The following is a 13,680-nucleotide window of genomic DNA, read 5'->3' as shown; positions in this document are numbered from 1 at the left end:
TGTGAGCTTTTTAAATAAATTGCTTTTACCAGTGTGATAAGATGACGTTTGGCTTATCTGATTCCAGATTGCAAACATTTTAGACAGCCATGCAGCAACCTTGCAGAGGAAAGCTGACCGAGAGGTTTTCTTCATGAACACTCAGAGCATTGTACAGCTGGTGCAGAGGTCTTTTTTTTTTTTTTTTTTTTTTCTCCCCCCATTTGGTCAGATGCATATTGTGTAGTGGTGGTAGTAGCAGTAATATCTTTGAATTATGTTATCGTTGTAATTGTTGACACATCTGAATTTTTTTTCTGTTCAGATATCGGAGTGGAATCCGTGGCTACATGAAATCTGTGGTTCTCGATCTGTTGAAGCGCTACCTGCAGGTAGAGATGCAGTTTCAGCAAGGTAACATCAGCACCCCTTCAGGTTTTATGTCACCTCTTCTTTATTGCAATTGCAGCTCCGTTATGATGGAAATGCTTTTATTTATTTTTGGTCCTTAGCAGCTCACTATGATAAGTGTGTCATCAACCTGAGAGAGAAGCACAAACCTGACATGAGTCCTGTCCTCGACTACATCTTCTCTCATGCTCAAGTATCCAAGAAGAACGTTCTGGTCACAATACTCATTGTAAGGCTCTCATCGTTTTTCACTGAAGCAAACCTGATAACCGTTCATCCTGCACAAAGTCACGTGGACGGACAGTGATGAAGGTTTGTCTTTAACTTTGTATAGGATCAGTTGTGTGGACGGGATCCCACTCTGGCAGATGAGCTCATGGCTATTTTGAATGAACTCACACAGCTTAGCAAGATGGAGAACTCAAAGGTAGCCTTGAGAGCTAGACAGGTAAGAGAGCTTGCATTGAGTTTTGCTATTTATTTTTAATATAGTAAACCTTCTAGAGAGAGAGAAGCAAAAACTGTAGGAATGTCCAAATCAACATTCTGTCTCATTCTTAAAAAGAAGGTCTGCACTGACCAGCCCAGCAACACCAAAAGGCCTGAAAGACCACAAGAGACAAATAAATTGGATGGTGACAGAATTTTTTTCTGTGGTTAAGAAAATAATGTCTCAAAAAAACCCCTCAAGAACAACAAGGTGCAAACCGCTGGTTACACTCAGGAACACGAAGGCCAGATTGGAATTGGCCAGAAAAGATGCTGCACCTTTGTGGCAGAAAATTCTTTGAACAGATGAAACCAGAATGAACTTGTACCAGGAAAAATATGGAGGAGGATCCAAAGCATTATCTGTAAACATGGTGGAGACAAAGCTATGGCATGGGCATGTATGGCTTCCAGTAGAACTGGGTAGCTAGTGTTTATTGATGATGTGACTGCTGATAGACACGGCAGGATGAATTCTGAAGTGTACAGGCCTGTACTCTCTGCAAACTGGTAATGATCCAAAGCGTACTGCAAACACAACCCAAGAGTTTGTCAAAGGCAAATAAATGGGATATTCTTCCGAAGAAGAAAAAAGTTTTGTTTTCCTTCCCCCCCCCAGAAATCTTTCATTGGCCAAGTCTGTCACCTGATCTCAACCCAACAAAGCAGCTTTTCAGTTATTAAGCTGAAGGTGTCTGTGGTGTAAGCCTGGCAGAGCATTTTAAGGGAGGAAGCAAAGCCTTTTGTGATGTTCATGAGTTCTAGACTTTCAGGCAGCCACTGACTTCTAAGGATTTTCATCCAAGGATTAAAAACAGTTCTTATATATAAAATTATGTTAGTTTGTCCAGTTATTTTGAGCCTCTGAAAATGGTGGACTGTGCATAAAAACTACTATAATTAGTAGTAAACCCATAGAATTAAAGATGAAAGTCGTCACTTCGATCGTGTCAAGGTTTTTGATTTGAAATCCACTGTGGTGATTGACAGCAGCAAAGCTACATGATTCTGTCTTTGTCCAACAAATTACAGATCTAACTGCATATGTTTTGTTGAAGTTTGACTAATCATGCATCTGCTTTAAAGTTATTTTATTTGACTATGTTGTTATAGTATTTGCAAATATCTCATAGGTCCTGATTGCTTCTCATTTACCATCATATGAACTGAGACACAACCAGGTGGAGTCCATCTTCCTGTCAGCCATTGATATGTATGGTCACCAGTTCTGTCCAGAGAATTTGAAGGTTGGCTTTGTGTTTTGTATTTAAAAAAAACACAAAAAAAACATCTTTGTTACATCACTTTAGAGCAGCACATTTATACCGTGAATGATAAATATATATTTTTATTTGCCACAGAAACTCATTCTCTCTGAAACCTCAATTTTTGACGTTTTGCCCAACTTCTTCTATCACTCCAATCAAGTTGTATGCATGGCTGCTTTGGAGGTATGGTTAGTGCATTCACACAGACATGTTCTGTCTTATGCGTTTTTATTAAATGGTCATTCTGTTGTTCTGTCTTGACTTTCAGGTGTACGTCCGCAGAGGTTACATCGCCTATGAGCTAAACAGCATCCAGCATCACCAGCTGCAGGATGGAACATGCGCTGTAGACTTTCAGTTTATGTTGCCATCATCACATCCAAACAGGTGACACTTTTACTTCACACCGAGCCACAGACGAATCAAATGATATTCTCTAATTTCTGAGTCACGAATGAGTCACTACCACCTCCAAATTTGACCACATATTTCCTCTTTGTAGCATCCGAGGATGTAAGCTTTCTCTTTCTCTGTGGAGATTGTTCACTTGTATTGATGGGGATTCTTTAAAGAGACTTTTCATATGAAATCCAGGCCTTAAAAACATAATTTAGGTGTCCTCTGTACAATGGTGGCTTGATCGATTACCAGTAATCCAGAAAAGAAATGTTCACCTGTCCCCATGGGGTACAGGTGCAGTGCCACCCTGGTGCTGTGAAGTAACATATGGCTAACCCTGAATGCAGTTTTGCCATACTTGACTTTGATGTGAATGTGCTTAGTCTCTTTAAAATTGCTTCAGTCTAATCATATTACCAGACGTAGTAGACATACAGTTTGATCATGCACTGCTAATATTCACCTGTTAATCATCTTATTTCAGAGGGAGCAGCCCTACTCTGAACAGGTAGAGTAAAGCTCCTCCCAAACAACCAAACCACCGTATCCTCTGTTTGTCTCACAGCAATGCATGCTGGATGCATCATGTTGCTTTTTCCTTCTGCCCAGATACATTTGCTTAAGAACTGATTTGTCCTTTTAAATTCACTTTTATGCTGAACTGGGCCATCTGATTTTTTTTTTTCTGCTTCTTTCAACATGTAAAGCATAGCTGGGCTTTTTAAGAGGCACATTTTCAGCTTCTTTTTCATGTTCCTCTTAAAAACCTCAGGCCTGAAATTACATTAGTTGTTACCTAATGGCCAGCCTGCATTCTCCAACCTTTAATTTGCAAATCTGAAACCCGATATAGTAACAGTTGCTCTGGATTACAACAGCTCATAATCCCTTTCAGCTCACTTCCTGGTGGGGAATCGGCTTTGAACTGAGCCAGACTTGAGTCATGCATCTACTGACATCACTTGGACTTTAGCTGATGACTTGACTTGGCGATCCTCCCTATACTCCGAGATAAAAATACATTACTTAGCTAATCAGCCAGACAGCAGATAATCGGGCCACGTAAGCAGAAGACAAAGGTGCATGCACATAGGCACATAATAAAATTCAGGCAGTAAAACATTTTGGTAATCAGAATTACAATGTCTATATTCCATAATTTAAATGACCGAGTATTGTGCAATAGTCTTGAGCCACCCCTTGTTTTGTCATATTTTGTTTCCAAGGAGCCAGACTTCATTTTATTGTGCTTTTTTTTTCCTTTTCCAACGTGGTCTTGGTCAACAGTTATTCTGGCTTTCTGGAGGACTTTCAAAGTTTTTCTTTGAAATTGGCGGCTTTTTCACTTATTTTCAGTTCAATCCTAATATCTGATTATTTTCAAAGGTGATTGCCAAAGGAGCTATTAGCTGAAAACTTGACATATCTTGCCATGCTATGCAGTGTGTCCTTAAAAAGAAAAGCGGAAACTGGAAAAAGAAGTTTCAAGCCTTAAAATAACAAACAAAAACCCTACAGCTGGTTAAGTCTTTGTCAGGGAAAAAAAAAATCCACCCAAGACTGTCAAAGACTGACTGTAAAGGATACATTCTTAGGAAAGGGGAACAGGGAGAAAAGGCTGATGTTCACTAAATTACACGAGAACTGAACTGAATATCAGCAGCAACAGATCTTTTTTTTTTTTTTTTTTTTTTTTTTTTTTAGTGATGGACCCATATTTGACATTTTTGCTTCAAATCATCATCAATGTGTACAGAGGAAGTCAGGAGAGAGGAACAGTGAGTGTACACAGCCCTCTGTGGGTGGAGGTGCAGTTGTGATTTAGGGCTATATTTCCATCAGTGGTGTTTGGAATCTTGTCAAAATAGTCCTACTTGCATGACAAGGATCCCAAACACACTGTCAGTGCAGTAAAAGCAGACCTGGATTAAAAAAAACCCCACAGTGGAGCACTATCAGTAACGGATTGGCCTCCCAGGAACCCAGACCTCAACATAATTGAAGCAATGTGGGGTCATCTTCACAGAGAACAGAACAAAAGGTAGCCAACATCCAAAGAAGAGCTTTGAATGTCCTTTATGAAGCCTGGAGAACTATTCCTGTAGACTACATAAAGATATTAGAAGAAAGTTGCCTGAGAGAGTTCAGACAGTGTTGATGAATAAAGGTGGTCTCACCTTTACTTTCAAGCTTGTCAGAATTGTGCAGACTCAGTTTTTGCCTTATATACTGTTTTTCCACGTATGTTTGCACGTTTCAGCAAAATATGAAGAAATGAGTGGCAGTTTAAGACTTCATCACTGTACAAAATCTGATACTAACAGGTTCTGTCAGTTGTGTGTGTATATAACCTGTTACCCACCCTTACTGGACGACTGAGAACTTTATGCTTAGGACTTGTAACCTTAAAAAAATCCTTTAAGCTGCCTCTGCTATCACCTGTATGTAATTCCAATATGATCTGATGGTGGTGACACTCTATAATTTGTTTTTAAATAGACAAGACGAATTATCCACTCTTGCTTTAATTGCTCTCTTTATGAATTTTTGGGCATCTTGTTCGTTGTCACCTCATTGTCCAGTGGTTTTGACTTATTTTTAAATGTGTGGTTGTTGTTTTTTTTGGGTTTTTTTTTTTTTTTTTTTTTTTTTTTTTTTTTTTTTTAGGGTTCCTGTGCCAGTCAGTGGATCAGGCCAATTTAAATTGAGAAGGCAGGGCAGTGAGCTCCTCCTGGATGGAGCCTTGTCTCCACCGTGCCAGCGAATGGGGGCCATGGTGGCTTTCCAGTGTTTTGATGACTTCAAAAGGTCTTTTTTATTTTATTTTTATTTTTTTTGGATTTGATGAATTATCTCAAAGTGAAATTAATCAAATGTTAATGTCTTTCTTTTGGTTTTGCAGGAATTTTGATGAAGTTCTTTCCAGTTTTGCCGAGCCACTTATGGAGAATACTCCTTTCTCTGAGTCCTGCTCCAGCTTCTACGATGAGGAGCACTTCAAGGTGAGCAGCTGTGACTGTATAAGGAGGACGGGGCTTAACAATAGACTGTTTTAATCTATATGTGCACGCTCTGATTTCTCTTTTATCTCCTGCAGAGTGCCAGGGAGAACCCAATCCACATCATTAATGTGTCCATAAAAACAGCAGACACAGAAGATGACGATGCCTTGGTCCGAGCCTTTACTGCCTTTGGACAGTCAAAGGTTACCAACCAAATCTAAAATAAAGCATTCTTCTTTTAAATAGCAGATCACAGTTTTCCTTTTTTTTTCTTTTTTTTTTTTTAGTGATTTTGACATTTTATTTTATTTTTTTACAGAAAGCTATTCTCTTCGAGTATGGAATAAGGAGAATCACCTTTCTGATTGTACAGAAGGTAATTGTGTATCTTATGTGCAGTGCATCATGATCATAGATGGCTTTAATTTCATTCACATATCACTTTTCATAAAATCAAGATTGGGGGGGGTACTTACCTTGACTAAATCCTATTGTTTGTGTTTTTCCATTTTCATTTCATTTTCCATTTGGAAAGTCCTTGCAGGCTACTTTTTACTTTGAAAGGCTGCAGTCTAATTATTGTTTTAAATTTTCATTTAAACAGAGAGAATTCCCCAAGTTCTTCACATTCAGAGCTAGAGATGGGGTAAGTGTTTTTAAACAACCTGCATTTACAGAGCTGACATGTCATTTCTAAGGAAACGATGACTGAATCTGTGCTTCCCTTCAGTTTCAGGAAGATCGTATTTACCGGAATCTGGAGCCAGCTTTGGCCTTTCAGCTGGAGCTCAACCGAATGAGGAACTTTGACCTGACAGCTGTTCCCTGCGCCAACCACAAGATGCACCTCTACCTGGGAGCTGCTCGTGTTCAGGAGGGTGCTGAAGTTACGGACTACCGCTTCTTCATCCGAGCAATTATCCGCCACTCAGATCTCATTACAAAGGTAAGTAAACAGAACAAATTTTGACTTTTGTTTTATATGTCCAACAAGATGAGAAATGTGCTTGTAGCATGTGTTATTTTGCTGTTTGAAAAAGATTTTTGCACTCAAAGAACTTAAAGCCACTACATGTTTATTAATAACCAGGAAGCTTCATTTGAATACCTCCAAAATGAGGGAGAACGTCTGCTGTTGGAAGCCATGGATGAGTTGGAGGTGGCCTTCAGTAACACCAGTGTTCGCACAGACTGCAATCACATCTTCCTCAACTTCGTCCCCACTGTTATCATGGACCTATCTAAAGTCAGTGTTCTGCAATCTCTATTGCAGTATATCTTCACAATAAGTTATTAAGACAAAAATATGCATACAGTTCTCGAGATTATAGTATATTTTATTTTGGTGAATAAATTGTGCTATGACTTTTTTTTTTTTTAATATGCACTACATAATATTAGTGTTTTATCAGTCTTTCAGGTATGATTCTCTCTTTCATAAATGTTTTACTGCTTTTAATATTTTACTTCTTGTTTGTTACTAATATTTTGTTGTATCAGTAGTCCACATTCACAGATTCGATACCTAAACCGTGACCTGTAAAGCCTTCAGACTTCACATGTAACATGCTTGCTTGTCCTGATCTTTGATTTATCAGATCGAGGAGTCTGTCCGCTCCATGGTGATGCGATATGGCAGTCGCCTTTGGAAGCTGCGCGTCCTTCAGGCAGAGCTGAAGATCAACATCCGCCTTACACCGACTGGGAATGCCATTCCCATCCGCCTGTTCCTTACTAATGAATCTGGCTATTATTTGGATATCAGCTTGTATAAAGAAGTCACTGACCGAAGTTCTGGACAGGTGAGGACAGAGTGTTTAGCTTTTTCTTTCTTTTTTTTTTTTTTAAAACCACCAGGCGTTCATATTTTATTTTTCACGGTCATACAAATGTAAAAAATCAACTTGCCAATTTTCCCTTCTCAGATCATGTTTCAGTCATATGGGGATAAGCAGGGCCCCTTGCACGGGATGTTAATCAACACCCCCTATGTGACAAAAGACCTGTTGCAGGCCAAACGCTTCCAGGCTCAAACTCTGGGTACCACATATGTCTATGATTTCCCTGAGATGTTCAGACAGGTACTGTTAGCTCACTGATTTACTTATTTCAGTCTCTGATGTTCTGATGTTGTCTAAGCTCACTGCGAAACTCTTCTCGTAGGCGTTATTGAAGCTTTGGGGTCCAGGGGACAAATGCCCAAAGGATGTGCTGATGTGCACTGAGCTCGTCCTGGACCCTCAAGGCCGACTGGCGCAGATGAACCGCCTGCCTGGAGACAACGATGTAGGATTTTTTTTTTTTTTGTTTGGTTTTAAAGATCATTTTCGTCAAAGGATGTTTCTTTGGTGATGCTTTTACCGATTATAATGATTCTCCTCCAGGTGGGAATGGTTGCTTTCAGGATGAAAATGAAAACTCCGGAGTACCCAGAGGGCCGAGACATTATTGTCATCTGTAATGACATCACTCACATGATTGGCTCATTCGGCCCTCAAGAGGACGAGCTGTTCGTCAGAGCCTCGGAGCTGGCTCGCACAGAAGGCATCCCCCGAATTTACCTTGCAGCCAACAGTGGGGCGCGCATTGGCCTCGCTGAAGAAGTCAAACACATGTTCCACGTGGCCTGGATTGACCCCGCTGACCCCTACAAGGTCTCTACACGTGTTCACTTTGTGAAAGCAGATGAAATAACCACTGATTATTGCAGCTTATTTTACATTTATAGTGGGTTGTTGTTGTTGTTTTTTTTTTTCTTCTTGCAGGGTTTCAAATACCTTTATCTGACACCTCAGGACTACACCCGTATCAGCGCCACCAATTCTGTTCACTGTCAGCATGTAGAAGAAGGTGGAGAGTCCAGGTACGATCTGTGCTCAAAGGAAGTTGCAAAGTATTTGACATCCTTTACTTTTTGGATGCTTGTAAAGTATTTTACATATTCATTCCTTATGTTGTGGCTCCTTGTTGTTTTCTTGGACTTACATTTTAAGGTAAAGACGTTACAACATTACAGTTTTATTAAAGAAATATTCAACAAGCATAGAGAGACAAACGACAAGCAAGACAAATCACAAACTACAGTTTGTTAATAACAGGCAAGAGTGGGAATAAAAGGCTTGTTTATTGAAATCTAAAATATTTAACTGAAATCTAACTAATCTGAACTGATTTGAATGATAGAGATTTTTCACCTGTTTCAGGTACATCATCACTGACATTATTGGGAAGGACGATGGTCTTGGTGTTGAGAATCTGCGAGGCTCAGGCACTATTGCTGGAGAATCTTCTCGGGCCTATGAAGAGATCGTTACAATCAGTCTGGTGAGAACATGGATCTGATTTTAAGCAGCAGTATGCCAGAGTCCCTGAGATTTTCATGTAAGCCTGTTGGTGCTCTTGCAGGTGACATGTCGTGCTATTGGAATTGGAGCTTATCTGGTCCGTTTGGGGCAGCGAGTGATTCAAGTAGAGAACTCTCACATTATCCTGACGGGGTCAGGTGCTCTAAACAAGGTTAGTAAGTCTAATCAGTTTTTCGCTCATCCAGCTAAAGGACCAATGGGCTCATGCATGGTGTGCTGTCTGTCCATCTGTCCCCAAGAAGAGAAAAAAAAAAGTGTCAGTTCCTGTTTCTCTCCAGGTTTTGGGCAGAGAGGTGTATACTTCCAACAACCAGCTTGGCGGAGTTCAGATCATGTACAATAATGGAGTCACACACACCAGTGTGCCAGATGACTTTGAGGGTGTCTTTACTATCCTGCAGTGGCTCTCTTACATGCCAAAGGTTCTGCTGACTGAGTGAATTTCACACATTTTGTGGTCTAAATATAATCATACAATAACTCGGGCAGTCCTTCAGACCATCTCATATAGTTCTTCTGTCTTCACAGGACAAACACTCACCTGTGCCCATTATAGCAACTACAGATGCAGTGGACAGAGAGATAGAATTTACTCCCACTAAAGCACCGTATGATCCCCGCTGGATGCTAGCTGGCAGACCTCACCCGCGTAAGCTGCAAGATCTAAACTCTAAAACTTCTTTATGTCAGTAGTAGATGAAACTTTTTCCTTTTTTCATTTGTGTTGTTAGTGGTGAGAGGTGCCTGGCAGAGTGGATTCTTTGACCATGGCTCTTTCATGGAGATCCTGAGTTCTTGGGCTCAAACAGTGGTGGTTGGGAGAGCACGGTAAATCTGCGCACTTGAAACGTACTTTATATGTATGCTAAATTGCAACTAGACCTTAACCACAAATTGAATGAACACAGGTTAGGAGGAATCCCCCTCGGCGTCATCGCTGTTGAAACTCGCACGGTTGAGTTCACTGTGCCAGCAGATCCAGCCAACTTGGATTCAGAATCTAAAGTGAGTGAATGTCTCTTTGCATTTTTGCCGTATAATAAAGCCATCACTCTTATTTGAAGAGCATTTAAACTCCATATTCTGTGTGTTCATGTTAGGTCCTGCAGCAGGCGGGCCAGGTGTGGTTTCCAGATTCAGCTTTTAAGACGGCTCAGGCGATTTGTGACTTCAACCGTGAACGTCTGCCTCTCATAGTGTTTGCCAACTGGAGGGGCTTCTCTGGGGGGATGAAGGGTACACCATGAATATGCTAAACTCTGCAAACAGATAGCATGACATTTGCACAGTCTGATATTTTTTATTGTTTAGGCACTTTTAAATTAAAAGTATGGATCGCATAATGAAGTTATATTTACAGCAAAGCTTAACAGTTTAGAGAGAAGTGTCTCATACATGTGGTGCAGGACATATATGAGGACGGTGACACAGTGTTGAGGTGTGCACCTCGAAGGATAGATTGGTTTGGAGATGGTGACATTAACAAAAAGGCAGGAGGCCTAGCTGGAAATATTCAGACTTTCATTGAGAGAGACCAAGATGGTGAAGATTAGAAATGAGAACATTACAGTGACAGCTCAGGTTGACTGATTTAGAGAGCAAGGCTGAGATGGTTTGGACATGTGCAGAGGAAGGATAGTGGATATACTGGGCAATATGTTAACTTTCTTTCATGTCTCATTATGATCTGATAAACCACAGCTGAAGCTCTGCACTTTTAATGCAGTATTCATTATTGCATTTCATTTAAAAAAAAAAGAGCTGTGTAACTGCGAAAATATTTGCATTCTGGACTATCAAACGCTGTTGTGTTAATCAAGTCTTCCTTTCTCCAGACATGTATGACCAGATATTAAAGTTTGGGGCCTACATTGTTGATGCTCTGCGTGATTTCCGCCAACCAGTGCTGGTGTACATCCCACCACAGGCTGAACTGAGAGGGGGTTCCTGGGTGGTGATAGACCCTACTATCAACCCACTGTGTATGGAGCTCTATGCTGACAGAGAGAGCAGGTACATGAAGAAAAGTAACGCTTCAAATCTTAGAAATGGATATATTTTGAAGGTAATTTTGACGTTTATGCTTCTGGGTATGCTTTTTCTATTCAGAGGGGGCGTGTTGGAGGCTGAGGGTACAGTGGAGATCAAATACAGAAGGAAAGACCTCCTGAAAACCATGAAAAGGCTGGATTCGGTCTATGCTAGTCTGGCTGAGCAACTCGGTAAAGCCTCTTTCTGTCTCAAATCTAAATATTTGAACTTTTTTTTTCCATTACAACGTTAAAGAGAGCTGACTCAGAGCTCTTCTGTTTAAAAGCTTCCCCAGACCTGTCTGACAAAGAGTGCAAAGAGTTGGAGGCAAAACTCAAAGCGAGGGAGGAGTTCCTGTTGCCCATCTACCACCAGGTGGCAGTGCAGTTTGTTGATCTCCATGACACCCCAGGCCGGATGCAAGAGAAGGGGGTCATTAATGTGAGTGTGCACTTCATGAACAATTTGGTATCGTGTGTGTGTGTGTGTGTGAGAGAGACCAGGAATTACAATGGAATCCAAGCTTTTCAAACTTATGCTACTGCTCCCTTTTGATCCTCTTAACAGGATATTTTGGACTGGAAGAATGCTCGCAGCTTCTTCTACTGGCGCCTACGTCGCCTCCTGTTGGAGCAGGTGGTAAAGAGTGAGATTCTACAAGCCAACAAGGATCTCAGCGACGGGCACATGCAGTCCATGCTGCGTCGCTGGTTTGTTGAAACAGAGGGAACAGTGAAGGTATGTGAGAACAGCAGTTGCTGCACAAAATTCAATTTGCTCTGTTTGTGGGGTTTTTTTTTTTGTTTTGTTTTGTTTTTTTTGAAAAATGCAGGTATTAGAGAGTAGGTTACTTTATTTACATTAACATTTTTGAATTGTCAAAGATTTTAAATCATCAAACTGAAATTATGAGACTTATTTACTGCTCATCCGAGTCATGCCTAGTAAAGTTTTTTTTGGCTGTGGATCACAGATCATGAGCAAGTCATTATATATTCCATGCATCACTGTTCATAGGTTTAAAGACATGTTCTCATGCTTTTTCAGGCTTACCTTTGGGATAATAATCAAGCAGTAGTTGAGTGGCTTGAGAGGCATTTGTCCCAAGAGGATGGCATCAGGTCAGCTGTTCGAGAGAACATCAAATACTTGAAAAGAGAAAACACTTTGAAACACATTTGCAGGTATGGAGACACACACAGAACATTCGTTTATTACATCTCAATAAATTCATAAAAGGAGCTGGACTGTGTACATAATTAAGTGTTTTGGTCAGAATGACTTATCACATTTGATCATGTTTGAGTAAAATTACCTGCAGAGTTGCATTATTTTTAAGGGAACCTGAATCAGTTCCCAGTATTTTTCCGGAAACTCTGTGAAAGCCTCGCTTACATTCTGGGTTTGGCAAAGTAATTTAATACCTGTGGAGTGATGGTGGTGATAGACGATCAAACCGACCTTCTTGATTATAATTGATGCCACTGAAAACAATATTTTCTCCAGCCACATGCAACTATAGTTTGGTACACTACTACATACATACATACTATATACACTACTATTACACATTAGTATTAGTCACACAGCCTGAACTCTCTTAGACAAGCTTTATTGTCATTTCTTGTAGTCATCAGTGTGAGAACATGTTTAAAAGACAACTTCCCCTTGTGTCTAGTCTGGTCCAGGCCAACCCTGACGTAGCCATGGACTGCATCATCCAAATGAGCCACATCATCACTCCGTCTCAGAGGGCCAAGCTGTCACATCTACTGGCGACTATGGACAGCACCAGCGATAGTTAACATATGATGCCTTATCGGGATGAACTAAAACAAAACTCGGTGAATCTTGCGTTTAAGATTACAGTTCAGGTATTTTAAAAAAAAAAATAGTGCACAAGGAGAGCGTGTCCTAAACTTTTGTTCTACTGAGTGCCTTCCCATTTGAAAATGTTAGTTTTTCACATTGTTCATTTATGCACTCACTCACTCAGTCCAGGAACACAGTTTCCCAGCCCCCAGGCTATCACTGTGATGCACATTTCACTTTGCTGTATTTCTGCACAAGTTTAAGTGTTGAATTTGCCTTACTCGACTATTTCCAGTCTAATGAGCCTGAAGTTATTCAGACTTCATGAAATGGAAGACTTAATATGTCGGTGCTAGTTATCGTTGTTAAAGATATTACACCAGGAATGAGCTTTCACTTTTGAATGTAATCCGTCTAAAAATAAGCTTTAAACTGCCTGTTAGTAATTTGATAATTATTCAAATAAAACCAAAAGAAAACACCGTTAACCGTCAGTTCTGTCTTACTTGTACTTTGAGTCAATAAATAAAAGTTTGACTATTATTGCGATCAAGAATATTAAATATTAAAATAGCTTATTTTATCAAGCAGGTTATGATTTTACTCCTGACGTTTGACTTCAGTCCATCTAGTCTGTTTGTGGTATGTTTGGGTGGATTTGCACAGTATTATGAACGATGGTGTGACACTGTGTACTCAGCACCTCATTTGTAAAACTCAGGTTTTGTGAAAAATAGATGGTAATTGCCAAAAAGGTCATAAAAGCCTTACCTGTGATTAAAACACCAGAAACACAAGCCGTGACGTTTCATTTGAATGTATATAAACGATTTTTGCTATGACTGTATGACTTGTATTTTACCAAAGGCTGTACTTTAATAAATATCATTGATGTATTTAAATATGAAGAAGCTTCTTTTATTT

The 13,680-nt window shown here is 40.1% G+C and overlaps 1 protein-coding gene across 7 annotated transcripts in view; it reads left to right on the top strand.

Moving 5' to 3' along the window:
• The window catches only part of acacb (acetyl-CoA carboxylase beta), a 28,349-nt gene extending 14,691 nt beyond the window's left edge, over window positions 1–13,658 (top strand). For 4 of the 7 annotated variants that reach the window (XM_082553295.1, XM_082553298.1, XM_082553300.1 and 1 more), the window contains 33 exons: window positions 68–168; window positions 305–393; window positions 492–619; window positions 725–838; window positions 2,013–2,126; window positions 2,241–2,330; window positions 2,416–2,534; window positions 3,031–3,054; window positions 5,214–5,354; window positions 5,449–5,548; window positions 5,644–5,751; window positions 5,868–5,924; window positions 6,153–6,194; window positions 6,279–6,494; window positions 6,639–6,794; window positions 7,147–7,350; window positions 7,474–7,629; window positions 7,712–7,834; window positions 7,933–8,202; window positions 8,314–8,411; window positions 8,752–8,872; window positions 8,954–9,064; window positions 9,192–9,335; window positions 9,442–9,562; window positions 9,645–9,741; window positions 9,822–9,918; window positions 10,014–10,149; window positions 10,749–10,926; window positions 11,023–11,135; window positions 11,231–11,385; window positions 11,512–11,682; window positions 11,992–12,128; window positions 12,623–13,658. In XM_082553295.1, the coding sequence (XP_082409421.1) occupies window positions 68–168; window positions 305–393; window positions 492–619; window positions 725–838; window positions 2,013–2,126; window positions 2,241–2,330; window positions 2,416–2,534; window positions 3,031–3,054; window positions 5,214–5,354; window positions 5,449–5,548; window positions 5,644–5,751; window positions 5,868–5,924; window positions 6,153–6,194; window positions 6,279–6,494; window positions 6,639–6,794; window positions 7,147–7,350; window positions 7,474–7,629; window positions 7,712–7,834; window positions 7,933–8,202; window positions 8,314–8,411; window positions 8,752–8,872; window positions 8,954–9,064; window positions 9,192–9,335; window positions 9,442–9,562; window positions 9,645–9,741; window positions 9,822–9,918; window positions 10,014–10,149; window positions 10,749–10,926; window positions 11,023–11,135; window positions 11,231–11,385; window positions 11,512–11,682; window positions 11,992–12,128; window positions 12,623–12,749 (4,158 nt within the window). In that variant the 3' untranslated portion in view covers window positions 12,750–13,658. The remainder of the gene's footprint in view (window positions 1–67; window positions 169–304; window positions 394–491; window positions 620–724; window positions 839–2,012; window positions 2,127–2,240; window positions 2,331–2,415; window positions 2,535–3,030; window positions 3,055–5,213; window positions 5,355–5,448; window positions 5,549–5,643; window positions 5,752–5,867; window positions 5,925–6,152; window positions 6,195–6,278; window positions 6,495–6,638; window positions 6,795–7,146; window positions 7,351–7,473; window positions 7,630–7,711; window positions 7,835–7,932; window positions 8,203–8,313; window positions 8,412–8,751; window positions 8,873–8,953; window positions 9,065–9,191; window positions 9,336–9,441; window positions 9,563–9,644; window positions 9,742–9,821; window positions 9,919–10,013; window positions 10,150–10,748; window positions 10,927–11,022; window positions 11,136–11,230; window positions 11,386–11,511; window positions 11,683–11,991; window positions 12,129–12,622) is intronic. The other 3 variants (XM_082553296.1, XM_082553299.1, XM_082553297.1) reach the window with 2 other exon arrangements.
• Window positions 13,659–13,680: the final 22 nt, after the last annotated feature.

The sequence above is a fragment of the Aulonocara stuartgranti genome, assembly GCF_965226115.1.
Source record: "Aulonocara stuartgranti genome assembly, chromosome: 12".
NCBI lineage: Eukaryota > Metazoa > Chordata > Actinopteri > Cichliformes > Cichlidae > Aulonocara > Aulonocara stuartgranti.
This window is presented reverse-complemented; position numbering and strand designations above follow the sequence as displayed.